Raw genomic sequence first — 16,123 nt, 5'->3', positions numbered from 1 at the left:
TGGCTGTACTAGAGCTCACTGTGTAGACCTGTCTGCACCACTGTTCCCAAATTCTGCACTACTAGGATTAGAGCCCAGAGCTTCCTGCATGCCAGGCAAGCTCTCTACTGTCCAGCCTTGTTTTGTTTTGAACCTCTCTTCACAGTTGAGGGCTGGGATTATAAGCACCACTGCATCTGATTTTACAAAGTCCTGGGGACTAAACCCACGGCTCCCTGAGTATCAGGCAAGCACTCTGCTATTCTCCACATCTCCAGCCCTGTATTCCTATTGTCAAGGCCTCTGCACTTCTGTCTCAACAGCCCCAACACCAACAGGTACTTCCTAGGGCTTTTGAGGTGTGTGCCTCTTTTTGGACAGGAGCTGTTGGGCCATGGCTGTGAGGTGGCACACCCTTTGCTCTTAGATGAGGTGGGTGGCACTTTTTGGCCGGGGATTTGTGTCTCCTGGGTCCTCTTGCTTAATCCCAGTACTTTATCTCCTGACCCCTACCCCTGCTGATAAGAGCAGGCTATCTTTAGCCCCGGGGTTTGCAAAGAACCAGTAGGAACCAGCCAAGGTCACTGGCACACTTTGCTCTGCTGGAAACTGAACCCTGGATCCCCACCCCCAGTGACTTAATTCAGGCCACCTGTGCGCTGGGAAAGCACTCTCCCACTGAGCTCCCCTTTTTCAAACCTGCACTATTATGCAATTTCCTGAGTTTCGGCCCAGCGAAGGTGGGCTGGCCTAACAACCACCCAGCTGCCAGGTGAAGCTGGAGCAGTTTCTACTGTGAGAGCTCAGCCCCACACACAACTTTTCTTTTTTTCATTTTTCTTGTAGCTTTGATCTCTTTGATTGCTTCAATTTTTTTAAAATTCTTTTTATTATTGTGGGGTGCATGGGTGCCTGCATGCAGTTTATGAGAGTCAGTGCATGAGTGTCAGTCTGGTGTATGTATATCTCATGAGACAGGGTTCACTCTGTAGTTCAGATGGGACTGGAACTCCTGAAGCCAAGGCTAGACTCCCGTGCATGACAATCCCTCTTCTTTAGCTTCTGGAGTTCTGAGATGACAGGTATGAACCACCATGCCCAACTTCAGGCTCCTGTTGTTGGGACAGGGCCTCAGCCTGGCCTGGAATTCACTCCAATCCTCTTGCTCACACCACCAGAATGCTGGGATTTCATGCTAGGCTCCTTCTTAAACATTTTATTTATTTTTGGATTTTTGAGGCAAGGTCTCTATATAATCCTGGCTGTCTTGGAGCTTGGTTTGTAGACCAGGCTGGCCTCAAACTCACAGAGATCCTCCTGCCTCTGCCTCCCCAGTTCTGGGATTAAAATACAGACTACCATGCCAGCCCCTACTTAGAAAAACACAGAAGCAGGAGCTAGAGAAATGATCAGTGTCGAAGAGTGTTTGCTGTTTTTGTAAAGGACCAGGGTTCAGTTCTTGCACCCACCTGATAGCCCACAAGCATCCATATTTAGTACCAAAAGATCAGATGCTCTTTTGACCTCTGCTGGCCTCAGGCAAGTATGTGGTACCCATACATACATATGGGCAAAATGTTTACCCATACACATAAATAAGTTTAAAAGAATACAGAAACGCTGGGCAGTGGTGGTGTGTGTCTTTAATCATTTGGGAGGCAAAGGCAAGCGGATTTCTGTGAGTTTGAGGTCAACCTGTTTGACAGAGTGAGTTCCAGGATAGACAGGGCTACACAGAAAAACTCGTGTCGAAAAACAAAACAAAAACACAAAAATTCGAACAATCTCGCCTGTAATCCCAGCACCCAGGAGGAAGTGGCAAGTGGATCTCTGTAAGTTTGAGGCCAGTGGGGTCTACATAGTGAGCTTCAGGACAGCCAGGTTTACACTTTAAGTCTCAGGGCTACACTCTAAGTCTCAGGGCTACACTCTAAGTCTCAGAGCTACACTCTTTTAAGTCTCAGGGCTACACTCTAAGTCTCAGAGCTACACTCTAAGTCTCAGGGCTACACTCTAAGTCTCAGGGCTACACTGTAAGTCTCAGGGTTACACTGTAAGTCTCAGGGTTACACTGTAAGTCTCAGGGTTACACTGTAAATCTTAGGGCTACACTGTAAATCTCAGGGCTACACTGTAAGTCTCAGGGTTACACTGTAAGTCTCAACACCCCTCTCGCCCCACCCGGTTTCATGTAGAGTGAATATATTTCTAAAGTAAATTCAAGCAAAACTAATAAGCAGTCCTGTAAGGATTCAGGCATTATGCTGGCCTGCCGCTGTCACCTGGCAGATGCACTCAGGCAGCAGCAGGGATCCTGGTTGCGAAGTGTGCGCGCAGCGCGCAGGTGCGCGGGACCCCGCCCCCGCACTTCCGCTCTCTTTCCTGTGTCCCCCGGGGACCTCCCTCCCCGCTTTCTGGTGACACTTCTCACTAGGCCCTGTCTGCCTGGCCTGTCTGTCCCCTGGTCCCCTCGCCTTATCCTAACGGCCTGCGACCAACAGCTGCCGACGCCTGCAGGCCCGCAGCTTGCAAGTCCGGGCGGGACGGCACCGGGGCTCGCGGCAGGAGAGATGGCGCATGCGTGCCGGGCCCCGCGTGACACGCTCTCCCGACGCTGATTGGTCATCGCGCATGAGTGACGCAAGAAGCTCGCCACAAAATGGCCGCTCATTCCCGACACGCCCCCTCCCCCCGCCCCTCCCTCCCTCCGCTGACGGAGCTCCGCACAAGACGGACGTGCGCACTAGCCAATGAGACCTAGGCGCTCTGGGAGGGGGCGGGGCCACGGGGAGACGAATTTGCGCGGGTTCGGAGCGGATGCGGCCAGTCATGGCGGCTTTCCGTGAGATGGAGGAGGTGAGCAGCTGGCTGCTGAGCCTGCTGGGGGCCAACCACGTCGAGAAGCAGCAGCGGCAGCTGCTCGGGCGCCACGAGCAGATGGTGGAGCGGCTGCTGGAGACGCAGGACGGCGCCGACCAGCGGCTTCGGGGTGAGGGCGGGGCCCCTGCGCTCCAGCCCCGGGGGACCTCTCGGTGGGAGCTGGCAACCCCTGGGCCTCAGTTTCCCCATCGGACAGTAGCCATCGCCCAGATGCTTACAGATAAGTGTCAGAGCTCACGATGGCAGACTGTGCGTGAACTCTGACCTGAAAGCCACTATGGTCCCCCGCTCTCCACTCAAGGGAGTGGGAGCCTTCACCCCTAGTCTCATTTTCTCCACTTGTGAAACGGGTGTCATGACATCGGATGTCACCTAGGGACTTAGAAGTAAGTACAGGAGTTGGCAGGACCTGATCCCATGGACTTCCCAAGACTCTGTCTTAAATGTAGCCCAGGCTAGTTTGGAACTCTGTAGCTGAGGGTGGCTGAGATTCAAACAGTCCTGTCTGTTAGCTCTCCAGTGCTGTGGTCACAGTTGTCCCATCTCTCAGTGCCCTTCACCGTTGAAGGTTGGGAACCTTTTAAAATGTACATACCTTCCCACTAGATTCTGAACAGAGCCTGCTGTGAGCTGGGCCCTGGATGATGCCAGGGACACAAGTCCCATGGCAGTCTGGCGTCCTACCTGAGAGGAGACAGGATAAACATTCGCTTTCTGCAGCGATGGGCTAAGGAGACACATCCTTTCTGTCATTAAGAGTGCTGACAGCCAGAGCCGGGAGGGCCTTCTGCCTAGATAGAGTTGAGGGAGCAGGGGTGTGTAAAGGCTCTCAGAACAAAAACGAAAACATGTGAGGGCCAGTAAAGAGCACCCACGGTTGTGGTCTCTAGATACAGGCCACACAGGGCTGCACTCAAGTCCCAACTGCATGCAGGTGCATGAGGGGAACCCACAGTGTATCCAGGACACTTACATAGTGAAATACTTTACCCATTTTCAAAGAATGCTCATGTAAAATATGTGGAAAGAGCTTGGGCAGGGGTGGGAAGGCCACGTCTGCACTGGAGGCCTTCAGGCCTGCTCACAAGAAACTACCAGAAACAGTGGCATAAGTGAATTGTTTAGCCAGTGCCACAGAAAACAGCTCAGAGTTGAGAGGGTCATGTGCCTAAGTGTTTTGAGTTATTAGCATGAAGTTTTGTTGGGACTGGAGACTCAGCAGTTAAGAGCACTGCTCCTTCCAGAAAACCTGTGTTCAGTTCTCAGTGCCCACAGTTCAGTCGGTTCACAACCACTTGGAACTCCATTTCCAGGGAGATCTGACACTTCCAGCCTCCGTGGTCGTCAGGCACACATATACATATACATATAGTTAAGTAATAAAAATTAGAAATAAAGTAAGCCTTTTAAAAGCAAGGGAGAGGAGCCATGGCTGTAGCTCTGTTGGTAGAGTACTTGCCTGGAGTTCATGAAGCCCTCTCTGCGTTCCATTCCCAGAGCTGCATTAAACTGGCTTGAGGGTGGAGCCCTGTCAAGCCATCAATCAGAGACAAGCAGGAGAGTCAGGAATGTAAGAGTCTAAAAAATACAAAGCCAGGCTCATACAAGAGCCTTGTGTCAAAAGACCAAAACAAGTGCTAGGAGTCTAGCTCAGAGGGAGCACATGTGACTGCATGAAGCCTTGCAGACAAACAGTAATAATGAAGTAAAATGAGGGCCACCAAGATGGCTCAGTGGGTGAAGACACTTGCTGCCAAGCCTGCCTGTCTCAGCTTGATCCAGAGGAAGGAACCATGTGGTGACGGAGAATTAACTACTACAGGTTGTCCTCTGACCTCCATATACAAACCAAGGTGGTTTTTTGAATGAAGCATTGGTGACTTAGACACAGAATCTTAGAATTTGAGAAACGGGAACAGGAGGTTTGTTGAAAATTCAAGGCCAACCTCAGTTACATAGAGTTTCTGGCCAGTATCACTTACAGAGAAACCCTATGTCAACCCCATCCACCACCACCCCCCACACACCCCTGCCCCATTTGTCTTATGCTGCTGCTAGATAGTAGAGTGCTTGCCTAGCATATGTCAGGCCCTAGATTTAAACCCAGTACCACAAAATAATTAAGTAATTCAATGGCCATACATTGTGACTTGCTTCTCTGGAGCAACTTGGATAAGACAGAAGAATTCCTTGAGCCCTGGACATCTTAGTGAGACCATTGACCCATCACTCAACACCCACCCAAAATGTGGAGAGGGCGTTATAAGCAGACATTGAGGGGACCGTATACCGATACATTTGGAGCTACATGAGACCACCCTCAAACAAAAGTGCAGGTTCAGTGTGTAAAGCGCTTGCCTGGCACACAGAGAGCCCTGGCTCCCATCCCCAGCACCACACAAACGGGCATGTGGACAGCCTGGGGAGCCAGTCAGGCTTGTTGGCATCACGCTCAGCTGCCACTGAGTTTTGTGTTTGCTTTGGCAGAGTCTCGGAGTTTAACCCAAGCCAATGTAGAATTGTGCATCCTCCTGCCTCTGCCTCCTGAGTAATGGATTACAGGTGCACACTGCCATGTTCAGCATTGAGCGTGTTCTGGCAAAACAGGAACACGCCTAGATTCTGGGAGGTGCTCAGAAGCTGCTGGGGGGTGAGGGCAGCAGAGCCCTGACTGGGTAGTGACACACATGTCTTCAGAGTCCTGGGCAAAGGACAAATCCAAGGGCACCTGCTTCTGTCCCATTGCAGAGACCCTGGCTGTGGAGGAGGAAGCGGCTCAGAGCCTTCTTGAATTGAAGGAATGCATGCGCCTGGGAGGCAATGAGCTACAGCATCTGGAAGTCGAGCTCCAGAAGGCCAGCAAGGAAGATGCCTGTCTGCAGGCCAGCCTCTGATATCCTTTTTTTTTTTTTTTAAGATTTTATTTATTATGTATACAACATTCTGCTTCCATGTATATCTGCACACTAGAAGAGGGCACCAGATCTCATAAGGGATGGTTGTGAGCCACCATGTGGTTGCTGGGAATTGAACTCAGGGCCTCTGGAAGAGCAGCCAGTGCTCTTAACCCCTGAGCCATCTCCCCAGCCCCCCAGCCTCTGATATCCTTAGCTGTACCCAGCAGCCTCCCTCGAGTACCCTTGGATCGTGTTAGGATGCTGCTCAGTGCTGGAGCCTCTGCCCAGAATCCCCCAGTGAGGGGCTGGGATGTGCTCTGCTGGAGTCTGCCTAGCATGTGTCAGGTCTTGGCTTTCATCCCTGAAATGAAAGGCAACACTGAAAGGCAAAATAGGAAGAAAATGCTCAAGCGCCAGGTGCTCCGGCTAGGTATATGGCAAGGTGATTTTCCTTAGTCTTCCCTGAGCCTGGGCCTTAACTGACCTGCACTCAGCTGACCACAGAGCTGCAGGAGCTCAGGGAGATGGAGGCGGATCTCCAGCAACAGGAGAGAGAAGTGGATGAGGACACCACCATCACCATCCCCTCTGCAGTGTAGGTTCTTCGGGCTGGGCCTGGTGCTCCGCCCTGTGGCATGATTGAAGTTAATGCTGTGGTAACTGTCTTCTCCACTCTTTCCCCTCGTTCTGTCTAGGTACGTGGCACACCTCTATCACCAGATTAGTAAAATAGAATGGGATTATGAATGCGAGCCAGGGACGATCAAGGGCAGTATCCTTTAAGAAGTCACTGCAGGGTGGAATGAAGCAGCAGCTGAGAAAACTGGCACATCCTCACGTTAGAAACAGTCAGCGGGCATGGTGGGGCACTTGGGAGGCAGAGACCGGGATCTCTCTGGAGTTCTGGGACAGCCAGGGTTACACAGAGAAACCCTGTGTCAAGCAACAAACCATAAACACAGGCTCCAGCAAGGGCATTTCTGGGGATGTGCTCCAAAGAGTTGAAGGGGACTCTTGAGATGGTGACACACCTTATCTACATCCAAATGTAGAAGCCATTCTGTCTCAACAGATAAACGGGGAAAGCGAATGCAGTTTATCTCAGATAATATTTGGCTTTGGGGGCTGGAGAGGTGGCTCAGCAGTTAAGAGCACTGGCTGCTCTTCTAGAGGACCTGGGTTCATTTCCCAGCACCCACATAGCAGCTCACAACTGTAACTCCAGTTCCAGAGAATCCAACACTCTCATACAGACATAAATACAGGCAAAACACCAAAATGCACATAAAATAATAAGTAAATTGTTTTAAAAAATAGTATTTAGCTTTTAAAAGATGGGGGTAGGTTAGACAGAAGACATGTGATAGAATGCTTGCTTAGCATATGGGTTCCATCCCCAGCAGTGGGGTGACTTAGAACTTGCTCTCTACTCCAGATTGGCTACAAGTCTGTGGTGAACACTCCATTTCTACCTCTCAAGTGCTAGGATTGTAGGTGTATACCATTACACCCAGCAAAAATGTCATTCTTGTTTTGGTTTTGTTTTGTTTTCCAAGACAGGGTTTCTCCATGTAACAGTCCTGGCTATCCTGGAACTCAATCTGAGGCTGGCCTCAAATGCACTGAGATCTGCCTGCCTCTGCCTCCCTAGTGCTGGGATTAAAGGTGTGTGACTCTGCCAGGCAAATATACCATTCTTAGTTAAAAAGAAATTAGGAAAAACCAGGCATGGTAGCGCGTGCCTTTAATCCCAGGACTCGGGAGGCAGAGGCAGGTGGATCTCTGTGAGTTTGAGGCCAACCTAGTCTACAGAGTGAGTTCCAGGACAGCCAGAGCTACACAGAGAAACCCTGTCTCAAAAGGAAAAAAAGGATCAGTGAGTAAAGGCCCATGCCACCAACGCAGATGACCAAAATCCAATCCCTGGGACCCACTGATGGAAGGAGAACAGCAACTACAAGTTGTTCTCTGACCTCAACAGGTGCGCTGTAGCGTGTTTGCACCCGTACATTCACAGAAACATGTTTTAAACATAAAAAGAAATTAGCCTGGTGTAATGTCAAATACCTGTAATCACAGCACTCAGGAAACTGAGACAGAAGGAATTGCCACAAGTTCAAGGTCAGCCTGGACTAAGATAGTGAGAGCCATCTCAAAGCAACAGGATATGAACCAAAAGACTGCTTTCACTGGACACGGGAGGACCATTTTTTTTTTTTTTTCCTTTCATTGAGCCCTCAGTCCACCATGGCCCCACTGTGGCCCTGCCTATCCACTTGGACAGCGCACAGCTCTCACAGAAGTTCATCAGCGACTACCTCTGGAGCCTGGTGGACACTGCGTGGTAGCCAGAGCCTTGACCTCTTACCTTGCACAGAACTGGGGATATGGGGGCCTAGCGGGGGATCACTCTAAAATTAAAAATCTATATGTAAATGACTTCATGTATTATCTACTTATCTTGAGACTGTGTCTCATGGAGCCCAGCCTGACCTGGAACTTTTTTAAAATTACTTTTTTGTTTGTTTTTCGAGACAGGGTTTCTCTGTGTAGCTTTGGAACCTATCCTGGCACTCGCTCTGGAAACCAGGCTGGCCTCAAATTCACAGAGATCCACCTGCCTCTGCCTCCCGAGTGCTGGGATTAAAGGTATGTGCCACCAATGCCCGGCCTTAAAATTACATTTTTAAAAATTATATTTCCTGAAAGAATGTTTTGCTTATATGTATGTGTGTTAGCCATGTGTTCCAGTGGAGGTCAGAAGAAAGCATTGGAACCCCTGAATATAAGTGGCTGTGAGTTGCCATTTGAGTGCCGGGAATTGAACCTGGGTCCTCTGGAAGAGCAGCCACACCATGCTCCTGACAACAGAGCCATTTCTCCAGCCCCTCCCACCTTACCTTTTGAGGCACTGAGTTTCCACGCAGCTGCCACACTAGCCATTTTGCCTGAGTTTTATTTCACCTCAGGTGCTTAAGCCATCTCAGCTCACCCTCCCTTATTTTTCTGAGGTCCTCATGCCAGGCCCAAGCCCATCATTGGAAGATTCTAGGCTTGTGTTCAAGTCTTGAACCACATACAGAGCCAGGTCACCCCACCCCCACCCCAGTGACATCTGGGTAATGTTTTAGGGTTTGGGCACACTATAGGACCCTTAGCACCACCTCTGATGTCCACTCACTGGATTCCAGTGGCACCCCAACAACAGGAAGTGGCCATGGCTCTATGTCCCTGGGGAAGTTACAGTGTCTGTGAGACTAACACTAGTCCCACATTGCTGGCTGAGTCACTGCTGTGGACTTGGGCTTTCCATGTGAGGGTAGAGAACTCACCCAGTCCAGGCCTCCTTACTCTGGTTGTACATGCTGACCTGACCTGCAGATACTAAGGGAGAAAGTAGCCACGGAGTAAAGGTGCTGGCCACCAAGTCTGATGGTCTGAATTCAAACCCATGGGCAGAGGCCCATATTTGCCTCTGCCTCAACAGCTAAGGTCACTGGCTGCTCTTCCAGGGAACCTGGGTTCAATTCATTGCACCCACAGTGCAGCTCACAACTCTAATTCCAGTTCAGGGGATTGGATGCCTCCTGACTTCCTCAGGCACTAGGCACACACAGTGCAGACATACATGCAAGCAAAACACTCATAAGATGCATAAATCTTCAGAAAAGGAAAAAGATGGAGCAGGGCAGCAGGAACCACAGATGAGGCTTGGCCCTGGCCCCCTGTGGAAAGGAGCTGCTTTGCTTTGCACTGGAAGGGCCAGTGCCTGCTGCTTGAACCCCTAACCCTCTAGTACAGGAGAATTTACACCCACCTCACTCCCTTCACTGGAGCACACCAGGGGCTGACTCCAGGGGGCCAGTGAGTATGGCCCAGGGCCCTGGAGAGGCCCCAGCTCTTCATGCCTGGCCTCTGAGTCACTGCCCAGCACTGGCTTCCTGCCGAGGACATCCTGGGGCCAGGCTACAGCTGCCTGTCCAAACTCCCACCCACAGTCTGGCTTGTTCCTTCAAGGGAGCTAGCCACCCTAGTGGCCAGCAGCTCTCATACTCAAGACCAGCCAGAGGGAGGGGTAACACTGAAGTAACCACAGATAGAATGGAGTCTCAGACCAAACAGACTTTGCCCCAGTGCCATCTTGAGTCCAGTATACAGATGAGGGAAATAAGCACAGTTCCATCTGGCCATTTCCCTCAAGTCCCAAGATATATGAAGTCCGGAGACTGAACCATTCCCCTGGGCTCCCAGCCAATGGGCCCTAAAGCTAGGTGCCCCCAGGGTGCATAGTGTCTTCCTTTGAGCTGTCAGGGGTGAGGTGGTTTGTCAGGACAATGGAAAGGGCATCCAACAACAGTGACCTAGCCCCTTTAGTCTTTCTACCCTCCCCATGTGTCTGGGGTCAGCTGTGGTCAGTCAGAGTTATTTCCACTAGGCAGGCTCATGAAGCACAAAGGATGCTTAGACATGGGAAGTAAGCATGAGGCTAGATTTGAACCCAGGGCAGCCAAATTTGAAGGATCGGTCTCCTCAGGACTCAGGAGATGCCCTGCCGTGGGGGACAGAGGACCAGTTGTGGGTTATGGACATGACCACACGTAGGGACTGAAGTCTCCACCTGTCACCTGCCTTTTTGGAGCTAGTATCTCCTCGCCTTGGCCTCTGGCCTCCTAGTAGAGCCCCTTTTACTGTGTGTGTGTGTGGGGAGACAGTATGCGAGGAGATGGGTGCAGGCCACAGAGGGCATGTACGCATATGGAGGAAAGGGAGTCAGTCTCCCACCTTTACAAAGATTCCAGGGACCAACCTCTGATCGCCAGGCTCGCATGGCAAGTGCCCTTACCTGCTGAGCCCTTGCTATTGAGGTACTGGGAATGGACTCTAGGGCTTCATTTAGGCTGGACATGCGCTGTACCACTGAGGCCTTACCCAGGCCAGTCCCCTGCTGGTTGAATGTCCTGCCTGGTGGTTCTGCAGCAGCTGCACTTTCTTAAAATACTGTTATGTGAGCCGGGCGTTGGTGGCAAATGCCTTTAATCCCAGCACTCGGGTGGCAGAGGCAGGCAGATCTCTGAGTTCGAGGCCAGCCTGGTCTCCAGAGCGGGTGCCAGGATAGACTCCAAAGCTACACAGAGAAACCCTGTCTCAAAAAAAACCAAAAAAAAACAAAAAAAAAACCACCATCACCAACAGAAAACGTATGTGGCAGGAGCTATCCAAGAACACCTGGCAGCAGTTATCTGGGAAAGGAAACTAAACCCTGGCCCCCAGGCCAGGATCGATTTGTCTCAGGTTTCACACCAGGTGGGCACCAGACTCTCCAACTAGGAGTGAGGTCATTACACCTGGTGATAATGAATTGAAGGGTTATAATGTGGGAAAGTAGGACTCTAAAGGGCTAGGAGGAGTGTCCATTGCGCACAGGGGTCGAGGGTGGAAGGGAAGAGATGCAGAGATGAAGATCAGGATAACTCAGGTGTGCAAAGAGAACACAAGCACACACAAAGGGCAGACGCCAAGCCGCCTCAGAAGGCTCCTGGGTCAAGCCTGGCTCGCAGGCCACAAATGGAGGGACAATTTTCCAGATTCCCAGTGGCTTGTGCCAAGTAAGGGGCTGATTAATTAAGCCCCAAGTTTTTCCCACACCCCTTCCCCCCAAGGCAGCAAGGCCAAAGGGAGGGTCAGGAGAGCAGGGAGAGAGTTCCTCCTCCAGGGCAGGAAGCAGTTGTCAGGAGTGTCAGACAAGACACAGAAGTCTCAGGAAACTTTCCCCAGGCTAAGTGGGGGTGATGTGGCCTGAGAACTTCATCTCAGAAAACCACAGGGGGGAGATGGAGTGGTACTGGAGTTAAGGGAATGCTGGCTGCACAGTACAGCACCCTCCCACTGCCTCCGTCCTGCAGGCTGGGACTTACTCAGTCTTGGGCTCCAAACTGGTTCACCACAGATATCTGTGGTCTGAGATACTATGAGTTGGAAGGGGTACCAGCCTAGGGGTGGTGACCAGCAGAGAACAGCAGTTGGTGTGTCAGGACTGGCTCCTGTCCTGGACAGAACTGAGTCCATAGAGTCATGCTGGGCAACACCACCGCTTGCCCTCCCTGGGTCAGATGATTGCTGTACATATTGGGGTACACATCCAGGTCTTTCATTGATCCCCATTCTGAGGCCAGAGAACTGCAGGCAGAGAAGACAGGAAACCAGATAAGGGAACCCTGTCCTCAAGAACCTCCCATTCCCCTTGTTAGGCAGCCATTTCACCACTGAGTTAAACTCTAGCTCCTTAGTGCATGTTGGTAAGTGAGGTATTTGTTTTTGAAAGAGTCATGGACCCCAGGCAGGCCTCAAATTTAACCTTGAACTCCTGATTTTCTGCCTCCACCTCCCCAGTGGCAGGATGGAAGGCATGGGTGATCAGATCACCCTTGGCCTTGCAAGGCCTTGCAAGGCCTTGAACAGAAAAAACCTGGAGCTGCCGGGCGGCAGTGGCACTCGCCTTTAATCCCAAGCACTCAGGAGGCTGGCCAGCCTGGTCCACAGAGTGAGAGCTGGGAGTTCACAGAGAAACCCTATCTGAGGCACTGAGGTGTGGGGGTGGGGAGTGAGACCATCACCTTCCGTGTGCAGTGCCCCATTGTAGCCCCAATCCTGCTCTACAGTTTGTCAAATCCCAGGCCACTGAAGCTCCATTATCCTGTTTGCCACACAAGTGAGCGTCATTTGAAGTAGTCCTTGAAAGCCTGTGCAGTTTGAGGCTTCCCAGGCCGCTGCTCAGTTTTCTTTCCCAGAGGCGGTTTGGCTCTTTCCCAAAACAAAAGGTGGAAGGAAGAAGGGACATGCCACCCTGTGGATGCAGAGGAGATGACAGGCTTGTCCAGAGTTCCCTCCACAACCTGGCAGGAGGTGGGATTACTGGGGGAAGCAGGCTCCAGGTGCACAAGGTCATGGAGCCAGAATCTGAACCCAGGCCGCTTGTCTAGCGGGCTCCTCATTGCTGCTTCATTACCCAAAGTTCCTTTATTGGTCTCAACCCTGAGACGTGGGGGTGGGTTATGGATAGAGTTCTTCCCTCTCCATCTGCCCTAGCAAGATGTCCTAAAGGTGCTTCCTTGTGTCAACTCTCTCCCACCACCAGCTTCCTCACTAGCCCTCAGCCCTCAGGGCCTCTCCCCCTCCCCCCAGCTCCTGGCTCCTCTTCTCCCAGGGCTCTCAATTCTAGAGACAGGCCTTCAGTTGGCACCATGGCTCCCTTTGTTCTTTAAAATGTTTAATTTTAGCTGGGCATGGTGGCACATGAGTTAATCCCACACTCTGGGCAGAGGTAGAGGCAGAGACAGGCATCTCTTTGAGTTCCAGAGTTCACTGTTAAAGAGCCCAGAGGCCTGTAAACAGCCCCTTGCCTACACTCTGTAAGAAACCCCAGCAAATTCACTGGGTTACCAAAAAAGAAAAATGGCGTGAAAGTAGAAGGGAGGTTGGTTGGGAAGAAGGGGTTGGCAGGTGTGTGATGACGGGATGAATATGATCAAATACATATGTAATGAAATATCAAATACAGATAAAGACAGTAAGATTTGCTTTTTGGATAACCTGCTTAGTTTCCTAACAACTTACAGAGGTTTGGAAAAGATAGTCTCAATGCTAAGAAATACAGAGAGGTGCAGAGAGACACACCTTTAACTCCAACACTTGGAAGCAGAGGCAGGTAGGTGGGTTTCTGACTTCAAAGTCAGCCTGAGCTACGTAGTACAACCCTGGCTCAAAAAACAAAGCCAGGTGGTAGCGCACATCTCTAATCCCAGCACTTGGAGGCAGAGGCAGGCAGGGAATATGAGGCCAATGTGGTCTACAGAGTGAGTTTCAGGCCAGCCAAGGTTTCACAGAGAAACCCTGTCACAGAAAACCAGACCAACCAAATAAATATATCTCAACAAATACAAATACAGGTTTGGCTAAATGATTCATTCATCTAGGAAATTGTGGGCAGGACGATGGGCTCAGCAGCTAAGGATACTCACCATGCAACCAAGGACCAGAGTGCAGACTCCAGTATCTACTTAACAAGATGGGGTTCTCTGCATGCTGTACCCACTGGCCTGAGTGGGGCAGAGGGAGGTTGGATTTCCTGGCATCAAACAAAGCTGATGGAGCCCAGGGTTCAGGGAGAGACTTTGCCTCAAAATAAATAGGTGGAGTGACATCCAATGCTCTCTCTGGCCTCCACACAGAGGTGTGTGTGCACCTGTATAAACAGGCATATATGCTTACAGACACGTAAATAAAACTAAATATTTTCAGCCAAACTTGTTCATTGTACAAGCCTGAGGACCTGAGTTCAAGTCCTAGAACCTTGGCAAATGTGGAGAGAAGTGACTGCACAAAGCTGACCTCTGACCTCCAGTTCCATGCCTCTGCACTCCACACACACACACACACACACACACACTGATGACAAAGTTTTCAAAAAGGAATTTAATCCATCACAGTAAGACATTTCCAACCTATTAAGAAACCTGAACAATGGCTTCAAAGCAGTTCCTATCCCTCAAGGCAATACACAGGCCCGAGAACAGCCCATTCAAACAATCTTCGTACACAGAGCATCCCAGAGTGTCACCCCAGCTCAACCTGGAGAAATGTCACCAACAAGTGCAGCAATTAAGGTTTGTAAAAATAAATAGATTTTTATATATGTGTGATAACCTTGAACAATATGCAGAGTGAAAACAAAACCAGGTGCCATTGGCACAGAGCTCCCTTACAAGTGTCCTGTCGGGCTGGGCAATGTGCCCTCCTTCTGCCCTGACAGTGGGACCCTGCAGGTATCCAAGAGAGACTGCCACTGTCATCTTAGTTACCCGTGTGATAAATTTGTGGCAATTTCTAAGTATTCTTCCAAGTTCTCCCAAATAACCTAGATTATGGATTTCTTTTGGTTTTCAGATACATAGTCTCACTGTGTATCCCTAGCTGGCCTGGCATGATCTAGCCCAGGCTGGCTTGGAACTCAGACATGAGCCTACCTCTGCCTCCTGAGTTCTGGGATTAAAAGCATGTGCCACCACACTGCTAATTATGGGCTGAAAATCATTCAAGTTTATTCTTTCCTTTTTTCCTTCTTTCTTTCCTTCTTTCTTTCTTTCTTTCTTTCTTTCTTTCTTTCTTTCTTTCCTTTTTCTTCCATTTTTCCTTTCTGAGGCAGTGTCTTATTGTGTAGCCCAGGCTGGCCTCCAATTCCTGTCAACCCACCTGCCTCAGGCTCTCTAGTGTTAGGATGACAGGTGTGTACCACAAACCAGCTGAGCAGGGAAATCTTTGTTAGAATGAGAGGAGCTGAACAGTTGAAATGCTTCAGTATTTGTGCAGAATCAGAACTACAAGTCAGAGGTTTAAAGTTAAAAAAAAAAAAAAAAGGCCAAAAAGAGGCTCTGAGTTCCATCCCAGCACTGAAGAGAGCAATGGACTCTTCTGGACGCTTGGCTCCTGATCAGTCCGACGTCTTCCTCCCTCCCTGGGCATTGTCTTCTGTGGTCAGTGATTTGGGGCCACATCTGGCCTAAAACACCATCCCAACACACCACGGAACAGTGCAATCTAAGAGCACAGATGCAGAGCACATGGGTGCCCGACTCTGAACTGGAAAAGTGCGAAGAGAGAAATGAAGTGCAGGTCCCACAAGGACAATTGGGGACTGGAGGCTAGGCGCGGGGCTGAGGTCTTGATGGCCATGCCTGAGCAGCAGCAGGCGGCTCAAACAGCACAGGCCGAGGCTCCTGAGCAAGGCAATCAGATGTCTGTCTCAGGCACTTCATAAACATGAAGGGAGAATGGCGACTCAGGCCTGTTCCTCCAGGAACGGAAGAAGGGTTAGAGAAGGCATGAGCAGGGATCGGGCACTGCAGCTGCTGATTCAGCAAGATCAGTGCCGAGTGCCACAAGTCACTTTCCTGGCTTCTGTAGCTTGAAACACCTGATGTGGGGCAGAGCCAAGGCTAACTGGCAGGCGGCTAAGGCTTGCAGGGTGGAGGTAAATGCTGGAGTCCTGAGTTTAGGGATTGGTTGTGGTACCTGGGACCCTGCCACAAGAACCTGCTGTTGTATGTTCAGAGCAAAGAGCTTCTCTCCACCTGGGTCCTTCCCACTTCCTGTGAGTGGAGAAAAGACAATGAAGAAGCTTCTGGGGGTCGCCTCTTTGCCTTCTAAGGAAAGAAAGACGGGGGGGTGGGGGTGGGGGATCCCAGCCAGAATTCAGTCTTGAGCACAGCCAGCAGCCTTTTCTGCCCCTGGACAATAAATATATAAAACAGAGCCTGGGGCAGGCAGGCCACTGAGCTTGATCCCCGGCCCAGCTTGGCTCTTATCTTGCT

At 50.6% G+C, this 16,123-nt stretch overlaps 1 protein-coding gene across 1 annotated transcript; it reads left to right on the top strand.

Moving 5' to 3' along the window:
* The first annotated feature begins 2,763 nt into the window (after nt 1-2,763).
* Spc24 (SPC24 component of NDC80 kinetochore complex) lies at nt 2,764-8,195 on the top strand. Its single transcript, XM_027411571.2, has 5 exons — nt 2,764-2,968; nt 5,608-5,752; nt 6,247-6,351; nt 6,452-6,528; nt 7,998-8,195. Exons 1-5 carry the CDS (start codon nt 2,797-2,799, stop codon nt 8,102-8,104), a joined length of 606 nt encoding a protein of 201 aa, XP_027267372.1. The 5' UTR covers nt 2,764-2,796; the 3' UTR covers nt 8,105-8,195.
* The last annotated feature ends 7,928 nt before the right edge of the window (nt 8,196-16,123 follow it).

This window comes from Cricetulus griseus, chromosome 4 (assembly GCF_003668045.3).
Source record: "Cricetulus griseus strain 17A/GY chromosome 4, alternate assembly CriGri-PICRH-1.0, whole genome shotgun sequence".
NCBI lineage: Eukaryota > Metazoa > Chordata > Mammalia > Rodentia > Cricetidae > Cricetulus > Cricetulus griseus.
This window is presented reverse-complemented; position numbering and strand designations above follow the sequence as displayed.